The sequence below is a fragment of the Glycine max genome, chromosome 8 (genome assembly GCF_000004515.6).
Source record: "Glycine max cultivar Williams 82 chromosome 8, Glycine_max_v4.0, whole genome shotgun sequence".
Taxonomy (NCBI): Eukaryota; Viridiplantae; Streptophyta; class Magnoliopsida; order Fabales; family Fabaceae; genus Glycine; species Glycine max.
In genome coordinates this window covers 36118940-36136053 of record NC_038244.2, presented here as the reverse complement: position 1 = coordinate 36136053, position 17114 = coordinate 36118940, and the positions used below count along the sequence as shown (strand labels likewise).

The 17114-nt window shown below is 36.0% G+C and overlaps 1 protein-coding gene across 2 annotated transcripts; it reads right to left on the bottom strand.

Annotated features, from left to right (window-relative positions):
- Positions 1-229: 229 nt before the first annotated feature.
- On the bottom strand, positions 230-15930 carry LOC102670177 (transcription termination factor MTERF15, mitochondrial). Of its 2 annotated transcripts, XR_001389567.3 has the most exons (6): positions 14568-15930; positions 5570-5869; positions 1286-5469; positions 1065-1186; positions 588-979; positions 230-503 (listed from the first exon to the last, which is right to left on the bottom strand). XR_001389567.3 is itself a non-coding variant. In XM_006585843.4 (2 exons), exon 1 carries the CDS (start codon positions 15787-15789, stop codon positions 14587-14589), a length of 1203 nt encoding a protein of 400 aa, XP_006585906.1. In that variant the 5' UTR covers positions 15790-15930; the 3' UTR covers positions 11400-11658; positions 14568-14586. The 2 variants fall into 2 exon arrangements, 1 of the variants encoding a protein (XP_006585906.1); XM_006585843.4 differs by lacking the exons at positions 230-503; positions 588-979; positions 1065-1186; positions 1286-5469; positions 5570-5869 and adding an exon at positions 11400-11658.
- Positions 15931-17114: the final 1184 nt, after the last annotated feature.

Genomic DNA, 17114 nt, shown 5'->3' with positions numbered 1-17114 from the left:
TGTCCGCAAAAAAAAATCTTAAAAAGGATCTTAAGGTTCAATACCTCAGTTTTTCTTTCCAAGTAAAAATGGATCATTTTTAAGGTCCAATGCCTTAAAAAGACCACATACCAAGTAAAAAGAATCACTTGATTCGCCCTTAAGAAAGAACTACGTAGGTCTGATTTCCTCTTCGATGGAGGGTACGTAGGAGCAAGAGTCCCGCTTTTGTCGACCTCAAAAATAAAAAGAAATAAAAGTTTAGGTACACAATTTCATACAATTCTAAAATTAAGGTTGTTGTTCTTTGGGGCAAACGTGAGAGGTCCTAATACCTTCCTCAAACGTAAATACAACTCCCGAATCTGAAATATTCTTCATGACCGGTTTCCTTCGGTTTTTTCAACGTTTTCCACAAATAAACGTTGGTGGTGACTCCGCGCATTTTCCTCCTTTGGAAGACGCACCCGTGAGCCTCGCCTCGCTCGCACGCAAAAGGGTAGGTTGCGACACTTGGGAGCCTTCTGTGACATTGAAAACAACCCATAAAGTATTACAATAAGTGAACTAAATGACACTTGATAAAACATTAAAGCAACATTACTTACCACTGCATGTCAAGGCTGCTCCACATCAGAAGAGGCATGTGTCGGTGCTGCTGCTGGTGCCACTTGGACCTCAGGGATATGTGGCTCCACATATGTGTCATCCTACATCACAGGTGGATGTTTGGTCGGATCAGCAAGCTATGTAAGTGTCATGAACGGATGTGAAATCATGAAGAACCACTGTATGTAATCTGATGCACATTGTCCTGGCACAACACAAATTTGGTCCGTTGTTGCAAGATAATCAAAGTAATGCATCCACTTGTCGTCAACATCTTCAAATGATAACATGGAACTCGTAGTCTATGGAGGAATGGTCTGAACGTATCCAAATTTCCGCACCACCCTCTCTGGTCGGTGTCTGACAACAACGGGACCCCATCGTAGATGACCTGAAAAGCATGAAATCAAATCAAACTCCCGCACTCCATGGTGTTCACTGTAAGGCATCCAGCAAACATTAGGAATCGTCAGTACATCGATGTTGGTAATGACTTCAAAGAAGCCTTCGTAGCAATCCATCGGCAGGCACGTGGAGAGATCTCATCATAGTCTAGATTAGTCAAACACTCAGCAGGGAAATGCTCATATATCCAACACTACAAAGATTAGATCAAAATAAAACAAATGTAAAATTAACATATTAAAATATATTAAAAACATAGTCCAAATTAACATATTAAAAACATATTAATTACCTGTAATAGGGTTATGTAACCAGCAAGTTGTCGACCACCGATCTTACAAGCATCATTCAAATGATAATACATATGCATTAGGGCGGCAACTCCCCATGCATAGCTTCCACTTTGAATCAAGTCTCGAAAAACGTCTAAAAAAACATGAACATGTGTTGCACTCTTGTTAGCAAAAAGAGTGTAATCTAACAAATGCAGCAAATAGGCACGAGCTGCAACAGTCCAATGTCCAACCTCACATCTACTATGATAAATATCTCGTAGCCACAATAGGCGTACGTATGCCCTATGACATTGTGCTATCTCAGCTTTAGCTTATTCTCTGGAGACTTCAAGTAACTCCACCAACATCAACACAGCTTCGTTGACATGCAGAGACTCGAAGATGTGGAATGCGCTTATAATTAGAAGATGAAGCAAAGACGCCACATCATCCAGGGTGATGGTCAGCTCTCCAATAGGAAGATGGAAACTGCTAGTTTCCTTATGTCACCTCTCCACAAAAGCGGATATAAGTCCCAGATTGCTAGTGTCCACTGAACATGCGATCAAAGGACTTAATCTTGTGGCAGCAACCTATCAATCATCATTGAAAAAGACATCATCTAACTCTGGTTCGTCTAAAGACAAACTAGCAATTTCAAGAATACCACAATCATCAAGTGATTCAAAATCATTTCCAGCTACATCCCACAAGTTTCCTCTTGATGATATTGTGGAGTATTCCTTGAGAGAAGTCGTAGGTTGCTATGAACAAATACTAAATCTTCAGCTCTATGTGGTGTCATCTTGTTTCTCTTTAAAGAATGGATAAATGAATATGTACTCCAATTCCTTTCACAACATGAAGATGAACAAGGTTGTGCAAGTAACTTAAGGACAACCTTTTGAAGTATTGGAGCATTAGCGTCATGATCTAGCCACCAAGCTTTTGGATCCATTTGACCTCTATCATTTAAAGAATCAAGATCATCAAAACCTTTTCTTCCATCCGAGAAGTTGGCAAACTCAATATTCACTTTCCTTCTTACATCCACATCAAGAAAGAACCTCTTGAAGCATTTTGATCTTTCACGAGTGAGTTCCATGTCTTGATGTGGAGGAATTCGATTAGAATATTCACTTAGTCATTCATGACTATAATATCTACAATTAAAAAGAAATATATACATGATTAAAATTTATGTAATTCTAAAAAAAATGTAAGTAAAAAAGTATAGAGTTAATTACCTAGGATTTAAGGAATGAGCTAAACAATGAAGAGGAGTGCTACTCTTAGTCCAACGGTCAATTAATATGGAGTGCACTACCTCATAAAAGTTTGATCCTTCACTCTCCTCCATTCTCTCATATTGATATATGGCATTCTTCATATTTTCAATCATTGAATCTCACATCTCATATACTAGATGGAGAGATGAAGCTTCTGTATCAGTTCTTGTAAGAACATCATAGATAGGGCTAGTGAAAGAAAGAATATAATCAACCTTATCCCACCATTTATCATCCAACAAAGTATCTTTCACAAATTTAGCCTTTGCAACATCATCTTCCTTATAAAAAGACCATTGGTCACTAATGACCATCTCTTGGAGTCATTTCTTCAATTGCTTGAATCTCTTGAGCATTACAATAGTAGAGGCAAATCTTGTTGAAACAATGGATAGCAATTTCAATGAATTGAAAATTGATAGTCTCATAGAGTGACTCATGACAAAGTTTTTCACAAACATTGCATCATCCACAATTTGGGTGATCCAAGAACATTCTTCATAAACAACATTGTTTTTTTTTTATATTCTTGACTGCACATATGTTCTTCAAAGCAAAATTTAATGTATGAACAACACATGGAGTCCAATAGATGGAAGGAAACTCAGCCTTAATTATTAAACTTGTTGCTTTACAAACGGCTACATTATCTGTCACTATTTGCACATTTGAATGCCCAACCTCCATAATTACCTCCCTCATATGTTTGGCAATGAAATTCTTGTCTTTGATCTCATTTGAACAATCGATGGCCTTTAAAAACATAGGTCTGCTCTCTGTGACAACCATGAAATTAATAAGAGATCTTCTTTGCGGGTCACTCCATCCATCACTAACAATGCTCACACCTTTTTGGCTCCATGCATTTTTAATTGGTTGTAACAAGTTCTCCACATGTCTCCTCTCATTTTGAAATAATGTTGTCCTTAATTTATTATAACCTCGAGGTTGGTAACCATTGATCTTATTATTGGCAGCATAGACAAATGTCTTCCTATAATGAGGATTTCTTGCTAAATGAAAAGGCAGCCCCGAAGAGTAAAACATCCTAGCAATTTCATGATCAAGTGTCTCTCTAGCTTGCAAATTAAAGGCATTTTCTACAGTTGATGTCTTTCTCTTTTTTGGATCAACACCAAGAGTGTTTGTATCCATGTGGTGTTGAGTAGAAACCAAAAATGACAAAGATTTTGTTTTTTACTTTTCCTCCCTCAATGTAACCTCATTGTCTATCTTCTTCAAATCTATAAGTTTGACGATTATTACCTTTTGACAAACTCTAACTCCCTTTCCAATCATCTTCAACAAGTGTGCCCTTACTCTAGTGTAAGACCCATTAAAGGTAAAATCACAAATATTGGATTTTATCTCATAATTTCCACCACCACCTACACTTTTTATTTTTGTAACATAGGTCCATAAAGGTTTGGTATCATCATCTTGTTAACTAGGACTAGTAGCGCTCATCTCTACAACAATTTAAAAAAATTAAAAATCAATGTAAACAATTTCTAAATAAAAAACAAACAACAAAAAACAATTTTTAATCAATTTAAAAAAAATTAAAAATCAATGTAAACAATTTCTAAACAAACAACCAAATGCCACCAAATTTCTTTTTATACTCACAAAAAGCTAGTGGTATCATAATTACACCAAGGAAGTGACAAAATCAGTTAAACAATGAGAGAAGTTGAACTAGGTTGTGACATCTCTGTATAATTTGATAAAATATCTTATCCAAGCATATGGGATTAATAGTAAAACATCAAAATAAAACTTGTAAACGATTCAAGAACCTCCAATATAGGATTCTTTTTTTTTTAGAAGTTGTGGACATTGTATTGAGTGTCAAGGTGTGTATTGGAAGTGTTTGACTATAATAATTGCTGCAACATTGGGAAAAAGTAGCATGTCAAGTTATTAAAATTTAAAAGAGCAACAGTGCTAAAATAATATGTCAAGTTATTAAATTATATTCAAACACAATCAACTTTGGAGGGATGCATAGTCCTTCAAAGCTTACAAATATAAAATGTTAGTTGTAGAAAATTATTTACTAATTCTATAATTGGTGGAGCTATTAAAGCCTATAGTGAAATGGGAGGGAAATAGAAAGAGACAAGCATGTTCATAAAAAGAAGAAATTTACTCAACTAAAAATCAAGGCCTGTCAATGTTGCCATACAGCCAGTATTCACGTGACATAGTTAGTGTCTTCACCAAAAAATAAGGTCTGCCATACCTGTAGGCTATAGTATAGGTCCTATACTGCTCTATTCATAGTTACGGCAATAAGCCAATAACACGACAACGGGAAAAATAGAAAAACAGTAACACGACAGCGACAAGAGATGAAGAGAATAATGCTTTTTCAACATAGGCAGCAAGAAAAACAAAGATCCATTATTAAGAAACCAGAAACGGCACCCACAAAAACCAAAAAAGAAATAGGGAGGAGATGAGAAAAGAAACAAGGGTGAAAGGCCTACCTGCCGGGGAAACGGAGGCGACAACGTGCACTGGTGGAGGCGTTTGGTTCGCTTGCGGGAAACGGCAAGGAGAAGACGAAGAAGAACCGCTTTTGTATTTGGTAAGCATTTTTTAAATAAATAAAAACAATGGTTGAGGCTTGTTGGGCCGCGTCCAATCATGCATGTCCACTTGGTGGGTCGCGTCCAATCGCGCGCGTCCGGCGTCCAACCGTGTCCGGTGACGGCGGAAGCAACGGACACCGCGTCGCACCGAAGTCGGACCCGAATGCGTGTCCAGTGCGCTTCCGACGCGGGACACGCCGCTGAGGTGCCGCATCCGTGCTTCAAGGGCAGCGACTAGCCCTTCAATTTTTGGAACAGGCCTCCCAAATTTCTGAACCTTCCTTCCATGGGAGGAAAACTTCAATTCAGGACGTTCTTGCAAAAAAAAAATGATTCGACAACTTATAAAAATAATAATTAAAATTATGACAAATTTAAATAATAACAATTAAGTTTAATTTAAAATTTGAAATACCTCTTCATTCCATACGATGACTACAACATGGTCACCATAGTCAGTCAGCACTGATGGGTCACACAGCCCACTTGGAAATCCCTCAACATCATCAACAACTTCTTCAGCATGTGCATGTACGTCTTCAGTAAGCATAGGATCATCCTCAGCAATAGGGGCAGCTTCCCGTTGCCTACGTGCAGATGTCGTAGGCCTTCGCCGTTGGAGAACATCATCTAAATCATGATGATCCTCTCTCCCCAAGGCTCTACCCATAACCCTGGCTAAGGCACGACCTAACTCTCTAGTTTTAACCATAATCTGCAAATTTTGACATGCATTTTTTGGTCAAATTCAATATTTACTATTAAAATAAACATAAATAACTACAAAATTTATAACTACAAATAATATATGACTATTTTTCATTGAAATAAAATAAACATAAACAATTACAAAATTCATATATTTACTATTACAATTTCAAACTATTTCATAACACCATGCAATCATACATATTATTTTTTTTAAACACAAACAATACCTATTTTTAAAACAAAACTAACAAATAAAATACCTATTTAAAAACATTTTTCAAAACATAAATACCTTCTTTTTTTAATTAAAAAGGGTCATACGGATGAAATTGATCTGTATGACTCATACGGATCAAGTTGATCCGTATGAGGCATGCGTATGAGTCATAAGGATGAAGTTGATCTGTATGCATTATACGGATCATATAACACTTACGAATCATGTTGATCCGTACGAACGCAGAAAACGAAATACGAAAATGCAGCCATTAACGGAGACGCGAAGCTTACCTCGATAGTGGAAGAGCAAAACAGAGATGTAGGTCCTCAATGCCGACAACGAACCACCCAATGCGCGACAAACCAACCTCCAATGAAAGCAAATGCTGCCGAGAGGAGAAGAAGCTTGAACATCGTCGCGAAAGCAAGCAAACGGCGCAACCAAGAGGAACGTAAGGACAACCAAGAGGAACGTAAGGACAACCAACATGAACAGTGGAGTGTTGGGTGTACAACTTTTATATTTTAAGTGAAGGGCATTTTCACCCATTCATTTGAAATGTTGGGTGCACCTAGCAACACCCCTTTGTTATTTGACATCTCTCAAGAGTGGCTGTTGAATCATCTGCTGCTTTAGAGTCTGTAATAATACCATATCTAATGGTTGGAAATACCTCTCCTACCTGGTGTTAGGTAAACTAAAGAGAGAGAGCTGAGAGGGAAAGATGGAATGCTAACACAGATGATGAAAAAATGAATTATTCTCATTAACTATTTAATAGAATGCTATTACACACTACTTATAGTAGTTGTCCACTTACTAATCAAACTAATCACACAAAGCTTTTATACTACACACTACTTAACACTCTTCCTTAGTACAAAAGCTTATAGAAAAAAAACCTCAGAAATCTGTAGAATTAACAACACACATCATCTTCCTGAGCATCTTGAACCTGTCAATCTTCAAAGCCCCGATCATGATATATGCTAACTGCAAGTCTTTCTTACAGTGCTTCAAATCAATTTTTCCTTTGTTCACTTGATCTCTCAGGAAGTGGAACTTAGTTTTTATGTGTTTACTTCTGCCATGTGAGACTAGATTTTTGGCTAAATCTATAGCAGATTTGTTGTCCACCAACAGCTCCACAATCCCACTCATCTTCACATTCAATTCTTCCAGCAAGTATGTAATCCAATTGGCCTAACAAGCAACATTACAAGCAGAAATATATTATGCTTCACATGTGGAAAGAGCAATCACGTCCTGCTTCTTTGAGCACCAACAGATTGGAACCCCAGAAAGAAAAAATACATAACCCATTGTACTCCTCCTATCCACCTTGTCCCCACACCAGTTCGAGTCTGAATAGGCTACAAGTTGTAGACAAACCTTCTCTTTTTGATATGGGAATAGAATTCCAAAGCTGCAGTGCCTTGTAGATACCTCAATATCCTTTTGGCTACAACCAAGTGAGGTTTTCTAGGATCACTCATGAACCTACTCACCACTCCCACACTATATGAAATGTCAGGTCTTGTGTGGCACACAAACCGTAAGCACCCCATAATCAGCCTGTACATTGTGCAATCAACCTTGTCCTCCTCAGTGAAACTTTCAAGCTTCATGTTCATATCAGCTGGGGTCTCTGCAGAATTGTAGCCTTTCATGTTGAACTTCTTCAACATATCAATCACATACTTCCTTTGCAGCATGAATGTTCCACACTCAGTCCTCAAAAATTCAATGCCTAAGAAGTAAGTGAGCAATCCCAGGTCAGTCATTTCAAACTCTTGACTGAGCTGCTTCTTGACTCGATCAATCAACTTCACATCACTACCTGTAATAAGTAGATCATCAACATACAAACAAATGATTGTGATATCTCCAGCTCCCTCTTGCTTGACATATAAACCATGTTCAACAGTGCACTTAACAAAGCCCACATGACTAAGAAAGGAATCAATCCTTTTGTTCCAAGCTCGAGGGGCTTACTTTAATCCATATAAAGCCTTCTTCAGCCTAAACACCTTTTCTTCCTCACCTTTCCTCTCATATCCAGGTGGCTGCATGATGTAAACTTCCTCATCTAGTGGACCATTGAGAAATGCTGACTTAACATCTAATTGCCAGAGATCCCAATGATTTAGATTTGCTAAAGCCACAATGAGTCTAATTGTCTCAAATCTGGCAACTAGTGCAAACACCTCTTTATAATCAATGCCTTGCTTCTGAAGAAACCCTCTAGCCACTAATCTAGCTTTGTACTTAGATATAGTGTCATCTGGATTGAGTTTGGTCTTGTAGACCCATTTCACTGAAATAGGCTTCTTATTTTGAGGTAAAACCACCAATTCCCATGTCTTATTCCTTTCAATTGATTCAATTTCTTCAGTCATAGCTTTCCTCCACACCTCACTGTTGATGGCTTCATCAAAACTGACTAACTCTATGTCAGATTGGAGTGTTAAATGGATCAAATCACCATCATTAGTCACTGCATTATCAGGAAACAACTCATAATCTTGCAGTCTCACTGGTTGTTGTTTATTTCTTACTGGTCTTCCTCTGATTCCTGTTGGGGATGCATCATGATTGAACCTTGCAGGATCATTAATCACCTCAGAGTTATCCCAACTGAGCTGCACTTGTCTTCTTGAAACACTAAAATTTTCAGTATAATCCTTCCATGATCTTTGTTCATCAATATAGACATCTCTGTTGTACACAATTTGATGTGCATTAGGATCATACAATCTATATGAGCTTGTGGGATTATACCCAACAAAAATCATCACCTCTGACCTGGAATCCAATTTCTTCCTTCTTTGGTTAGGAACATGTTTGAAACACAATGATCCAAACACTTTGAAGTGACTCACAGATGGTTTCCTTCCAGTCCAGGCTTCCTCAGGGACCATGCCAATGAGCCTTTGTGTTGGACACCTATTAAGAACATAGGCAGCAGTTGTAGTAGCTTCTCCCCAAAATTTGTGAGGAAGTTGCTTGCTTCTTAGCATGCTTCTCACCATGTTAAGCACAGTCCTATTCCTCCTCTCAGCAATGCCATTATGCTGAGGAGTATATGGTATTGTTATCTCATGAACAATGCCATGTTCCTTGTAATAATTGGACATATCTGTAGAGCAAAAATCTCATCCTCCATCTGTTCTCAGAATTTTAATGCTTCTCCGTGTCTGCTTTTCAACCATACTTTTAAATATTTTAAAAGTCTCAAACACTTCACTCTTGAGCTTCAGCATATACAACCATAATTTCCTACTGAATTCATCAACAAAGCTCACAAAGTACTTGTTGTTCCCAAGTGAAGGTGTATCAAAAGGACTACAACAATCAGAGTATACAACATCCAACAAGTTCTAAGACCTAGAGTGTGTAAAGCTGTTGAATGAACTTCTAGGTTGTTTGCTAAAGATGCAATTTTCACATACCTTTTTTGGAATGGTAATAGATGGCAGACCATGAACCATGCCTTTGGATCTTAACATGTTCATTCCTTTGAAATTCAAATGCCTTAGCCTGAGATGCCAAAGCCCAGTATCACTATCCAGAATTTCAGCTGACATACACTGAGATTTAGTGACTGAAAGATCCACTTGAAAGGTTCTGTTTTGGGCAAGTGGGATCTTCAACATTCTCTTCCCTTGTTGATCAAACAACTCCAGAACTCCTTCTTCACATTTCAATTTGAATCCTTTTTCAACCAATTGACCAATGCTCACCAGATTACTCTTTATACCTGGAACAAACAAGACATCTGAAAGGAGAGCATTGCTTCCATCCTTCTTAGATATCAGGACATCTCCCATCCCTTGAGCAGCAATTGTTCTATTGTCAGCTAATCGAATGACACTTCTTTTTGAATCATCAAAATTTACCAGCCAATTCCTATGCCCTGTCATGTGATTCGAGCAACCAGAATCCAAATACCATGTTCTTGAACTGCTAGAATCTGAATTGGTGGTCATCATCATCATCACAGGAGGATCTTCATCGAGATCACCATCATCTTTGAGCAAATTGGCTTCATCACCACCATGTCCATCATGATGATTTCCTTGGGCAAGGGCATTACACTCAGAGGAGAAATGACCAATCTTGTTACAATTGTAACACCTCAGCTCTTGCGATCAATCACTTTCTTCTTGCCCCGATACCTTTGATTTCCCCTATTTCTACGCCCTGATGATTCAGCTGGCTCTTGATTAGATTTTGAGGGTTCATGATTCCCAGAACCCTTTCCTAATGAACTTTTGTATTCTTTGCCTTTCACTTTGCCCCTATTGTTGCCTTTGCGGTGAAAATCGTTCTTTCGGGAAGACTGGGCTTGCAGGGCCTGATCCGAAGCTCGATCTGTGGTACGCTATAGTAGGCATTGTTCGTGAGCTTCGAGAGAACCTTGAAGCGCAGCAATCGTCATGGACTCCACCTTCCCAGATTCTTCCATGGCAACAACCACATGGTCGAATCTTGGAGCCAAACACCGTAAGATCTTCTCAACAATCATCAAGGTCTTCAATTCCTCATCGTATGCCTTCATCGCATTCGTGAGGACAAGCACGCGATTGAAGAACGCTGCAATGATCTCGGAGTCCTCCATCGCCATCAGCTCGTATTGGCATCGCATTGTCTGCAATTTCACCTTCTTAACCTTCGCCGCTCCCTCATTCGTCGTTTCCAAGATTTCCCAAGCCGCATGAGCACTGGATGCCTCAATGATCTTCTCAAAATGGGCTTCATCTACGCATTGATGAAGGATGTGCATCGCCTTGCAGTCCCGCTTCTTGTTCTCCTTGAAGGCAGTGGGTGCTTTGCCAAGCGCCGGGAATCCCTCCTCCACAATTTCCAAAACCTCCTGATACCCAAGAATCACGCACATCTGGATGCACCACCAACTCCAGTTCTTGCCGTCGAGGATGGGGAGGGTTGTGGGGAGAGAGATGGCTGAGCTTTTCTGGGCCATGATCACAGATCACAGATCACAGATGGATCTTGATTTGACTCTTGATACCACTTTGTTAGGAAAACTAAAGAGAGAGAACTGAGAGGGAAAGATGGAATGCTAACACAGATGATGAAAAAATGAATTATTCTCATTAACTATTTAACATAATATTATTACACACTACTTGTAGTAGTTGTCCACTTACTAATCAAACTAATCACACTAAACTTTTATACTACACACTACTTAACACCTGGGAGACCTAGCCTCCTTTCCCACGGGAATTTATCTTCTTTAAAAAGTAGTTTCGATGTTCAACTGATTCTGATCATGTTTCAAATTTGACAATTAACCAAAATTGGAAACTGAACATTCAATAGTGCTTCTTCATCTTAGACACATGCATACATGATACATGGGGAATGTATCATTACGTATTAAGCATGTTTTTTACGAACTCGTGAAATTCTATATGTCATGAATACAAGATTATTCTCAATGAGAACGCCTAACTGGTATGCATTAATGGAGCCTCCCATAAAGCAAATTATCCGCATTAATGATATTATAACATTCTTGTACTGGTTCATATTCTCCACATTGAAACCTGCAAAGCAATTTGAACTTATGAACCTCGAACAACAAATGCAGTTTATTTCCCATTCTAATTTTTCTTTGGCTAACCTGAAACATGATACATGCTTGCACCAATTCAATTTACATATACCCACCACTCCATTTCTAGATGCTAAAGAGAGTATGTTACTACTTAATAGGATCCTCATTAATGGACAACAGAGCAAGCAAAATAAGAATTTCTAGCTGAATTCATATCATCAAGCATAAATGTATATTGTTTTCAGTTCAGGCTTCCCTGCAGCTTCTCTTCTTTATGGTACAAAAATCACACTCATAGCATTGTAAAGTCAATACATGCACAAGATGATAGGGGGGGGGGAGGGAACACTGTACACACATAGATACTAAAAATTGAATATTAACAACTGAATATATCATAATCTACTTTTACTTTCAGTTTCATATTTCTCAGAACACATGATATGTTGATAATGGTATAACATTAGGTAGCAATAAAATTACCAAGCTTTTGTGCCAACCTAAATTGAGAAATGGGAAAGAACATAACAGCCAACTTGAGAAACAATAACTGAGACATACTTAATGAAGGTACGTACTCTGTCCACTCTTGGAGGAAGGAAATATAGGAAACAAATCAACAAACTTGATATTCGTATAAATAGATATCTATCAGTGATATTGGTGGAGTGGTACACTTTGCTGTAATTCATGAATAACTCACCCCTTTTCAAAGTGACAAACTCATCTGAAGCATTTAAGTAAAATTGTGCTGCATCCTTTGTGTTTCATTGCCCATTATTCTGATATTTACGCATCAATAATAAGTCAATATATGTTTCCTTATTCTTACTAAAAGCATTCAGTCACAATTTCTGATCCATAAGTAGTTGAACTAGTCTGCAACTTTACCCACCAATCCTCCTTTTTAACAGTAAACCTTAGATGTGAAACAGAAAATATGTTACATATTTTGGCCTGTCACAATCTCCATATTTGATTGATATTGTAAGAGACATGAATAATGTGATTCTTCCTATAGGAATCTGGGGTGTTGATGTTGTGAATCTACAGGAATCTTACATTTGGGATTTGTTATTAGGCTATGGAAATAACAGTTTTAGAAAATTTGGGGGAAAAAATTAAGTTAATCCTCGATTAAGTAAATTCAATTTACTTTCAGGTGGATGGAGTATATTGTGCATGTCAGTGTATGAACCTGTTGAACTATAACATATTCATAGTTATCGATCCTGGATACTCACGATTCAAGAGTAGTGGCTGACCCTAAAAATGCTGTAGCTGAGGAAATGAATGTAGGGCTGACATGAGGATTCACTGACCTGATGTTATTCTGGTTTTATTAAGATATTTAGTGAGTACTAACACATCCCAATGCTTAGTTCTCAAATAAAAACAAAGCAGAATGCCCACTTTCTACTGCCTCCTCCTATTTAAGCTAATTCATACTTCTAAAGCTGTAACCACCTAGCTATTCTAACTAATTAGTAACTACTCTCTGGCCCTGTCAAATGCATAAAAATTACCTGTAATTGACAAACGTTCAAATCCATATATATCCACGACTCCGAATAGCAGCATGCAGAACAAGATAATGACCATTTTAAGTTGAAGGGGCTACATCATAAACTTGTAAGATACCATAACAGCATTCATTTATCAAAAATTGATAAGGTAATGGTAGCACAACTAAACTCAATATGATTCTATTGAAATAAACTTTGGTTATTGATACCCCTCCACATGCTCTAACTAATAACCAGGGGCTTCCGGCAAGACATTCAATTTAGTTCATGGCAGTTTTTTAAGTGTAGACATGTCTATGACATGCCACTTTTGGCTAAAATGAATGGCAAAAAGTATGTGATAACAGACTTCTGAGCTGAAACAAATTTTCATAATACATAGACATATTTAAAACAAGGTTAAATTACTCATTTGGTCCTATAGTTTCATGATTCTTACTTTTTAATCTCTATCATTTGAAAGTGGTTTTTTTAGTCCTTATAGGTTACATTTTAATTCTCTTTTAATCTCTGTAGTTTAAAAGTATTTTTTTTAATCCTTATAATTTGTATTTTAATTCTCTTTTAGTTCCTGTAGTTTGAAAGAGTCCCTATAGTTTGAAAGTGATATTTTTAGTCTCATTTGTATTTTAATTACCTTTTAGTCATTACTACAAGAAAAATATAAAAATAATTAGCTACAAATTAGTCATAAATTATCAATTTTTTTTATTACAAATTATCTTATGATAAATTAGTTACTAATTACTTTCTAATATTTTTGTAGTTAATTGTAATTGATAATATTACTCTCGTAAGGACAAAATGGAATTAAAATATAAAGTATAGAACTAAAAATATCACTTTCAAACTATAGGGACTAAAAGAGAATTAAAATACAAATTATAAGGACTAAAAAATCACTTTCAAAACTATAGTGACTAAAAGAGAATTAAAATGTAAACTATATGACTAAAAAAATCACTTTCAAACTATAAGGACCAAAAAAGTAAGAATAGTGAAACTATAGGGATAAAAAAATCACTTTCAAACCATAAAGACCAAAAAGGTAAGAATCAGAAAACTATAAGGACTAAATGAGTAATTTAACCTTAAAACAAAAGAGCAAAAGGCATCAGTCACCCCTGGCCTACAATATAGCACACTTCTTTTATGTGTTGTACATCAAAAGAGATAAATAACCCAATTTATTGAATTGAAAATCAACACTAAATGGATTTATATACTTGATTATAAAATCAATATGCTATAAATCTGACCAAAAGCCTCTCCACCCAAGGAAAATAAAACTCAAACACAAAAAGGAAAAACCAGCAAAAATCAAAGTTCAATTTATCAATGAAAGAGACAAGCTGGAAGTTAGGGCAATCACCAGCAAAAGCCTTCAAAGCCTATAATACATTCTGTTGATTTGCCAAACTGTTGTAGAAATCTGGCAAGAAAGGCAAATCTTTCTGAAAACTAATGACAAATTTCTTCAAAAACTTCGCCTCGGTTATGCAAATAATGCCACTAAAGTGCAAATTATTCTTGAGCAGACCTTTTGATTTCAACATTTTGATTACCGAGAATCTAGGGATAATCCTCTTCTCCAAGTTGTACGTTACAACTTGAGGATATTCAGCAATATCTTCTGATGGCCAACCCATATCCTTCACTAGAAAACTCATTTTTTTTATAAACACTTCCTCTGACAACTTCACAACACTGGGAAACTTTCGAACTGCTCGAAGAGCTATTTCGCGGTTCCAGCCACACCTCTCATAAACCTCAAACCTTGATTCCCATCTCTTAATGGCAAGAACTTCAACACCCACGACAAAAGTTCTTCTCAAAGGATTAAACCCAAATTCCTTAGCAGTGTTGACAGCTTCCACAAATTTGGAATGGTCCCTGTAGGCTAGAGTCCTAGAATGCATCAACAGATAAGAAATGGAACCTTGAGGCACACCAGATTCCCTCAAAACCCTAATGTTTGGAACCAAGCGTTTCATCATGTCACCATACGTAAAACTAAATGGGGCATTTTTCAAAGCTCTAACAACTTCCCCTTTGTCACGAAGTACACTCTTTAGGATCTCATACCGTGGAATGAGGCATTTGTTCAAGCTTCTGAACAACATATTATGGCTAGCAATTAGGATTTTAGGCATGTCAGTGTTGGAAATCCCAATAGAACGGAAGAACTTGAGTTTAGGCAAAAGGGTATTCTCTGCATCCGCAAGAAGCACTGAGGGCTTTCTCTCCACAAGTTTTGCAAGATGGGTTTTTTCAAACCCATAGTTGTTGAGAAGATCAATAACAGCGTTTGGGCCATCTGGGTTTTTCAAATTGATCCTGTTGGAGATTTCCCTGGCCCGTCTTGGGGACAACCCCCATGAGTTGATGAGGTAAGACACAGTAAAGGTGTCACCTTTGTGGTGGTTTTCATCATCTGATTCAGAATCAGAAGAGATTCCTGAAGTGAAGGAATTGAAGAAAAAAATTGAAGCATTGTGTTTGTGTTGCAGCAGAGAACCCAATTGGATTGGGGTACTTCTGTGGTGTGTGAACGATGCAGTTAATCTTGCAATGAGAAGAAAATTACGCACCATTTTCCAGTGAACGTTGTTGATGATGTGATGAAGGGGCAATGCAACGCACAATACAGTAAGTCGAAGCAAGTACTGTACGGTGTTGTCGAATTCGGCTTAAGAATAGTGAAGGTAACCTAACGACACTGGGAGACCAGTAGGTTTTAGCGCAGCGCAAGGACATCATTTTCAAGGTAGGTAGGTTTTTTTTCAAAAATTTTGGCTTTTTCTTTTCTTTTTTTTTAACAAAAGTTGGGCAATTTTTTCCATTAAATCAAAATGAATAGATTTCGAAAAAAATACAAAAATGAATAAGTTGTTTTTAACAAAATAGTATTTCAGTATATTCTTTCAAAAGACAATTTGTCTATTGTAATTTTTAAAAAATATATTTATGTCAGCAATTAATTAAAAAGTTACACTACTCATGATAATAAAAAAGCCCAATTTTTTCTTCACTAGCGTATAACATTTGCACAGGAAATATATTTACCTAGTTGAGAGGAAGGAAATAAAGAAGGCTAAAAAATCATTTTGATTCCTGCATAAATTGATAATAATTTAATTCTTAAAATTGAAAGAAAAAATTTTTAATTTAATCTCTAAACATATAAAAAAATACAACAATTTTTAATCCATAAATTTTATAATTTAATATCAAATTATTTTTCAAAAATATAACTTATTATCAAATAAGTTCTTAAATAATCAAACTTGATGTCAAAATGATACTTGTGCACGATATAGAATTTTAATATCGATGTTAAAATGATTAAATATATTATATTATATTTAATATTACACTTAAATTTAAATGTTTTTGTAATTTTGAAAAATAAAATTATAAAAGAATTTAATCACTTTACAAACATACATAAATGATTATTTTCATAATATTTTAATTTTACAAGCAATACTTTTGAATAACTTAAAGTATAGAAAATAATTAAATTAAAAAATATTGATTCAAATATTAGTTAAAATATATCATTTAAAACAACCTATTACTTTATTTATTTTTTTCAAATAATTGAGTTAGATAGTACGTAGCATTTAAAATAACTCATAATGCATGCATAGTTAAAATACTTATTACATATAAATGCTATATAAAAATATAATAATAATAATAATAATAATAATAACACTTAAGTTAAAATTAATAATAATGATATTTAAATTAACAGTATAATTATACAATTTAAAGAGAATAATAATATCATATAATATATATAGTTATAGTGGTACATCAACTTAATAATTTTCTTTTAAGTTTTTGAAGATTTATATGAAATAAATATTTTCATTTACTTTAATCATTAAAATATTATATATTTGATTGATAA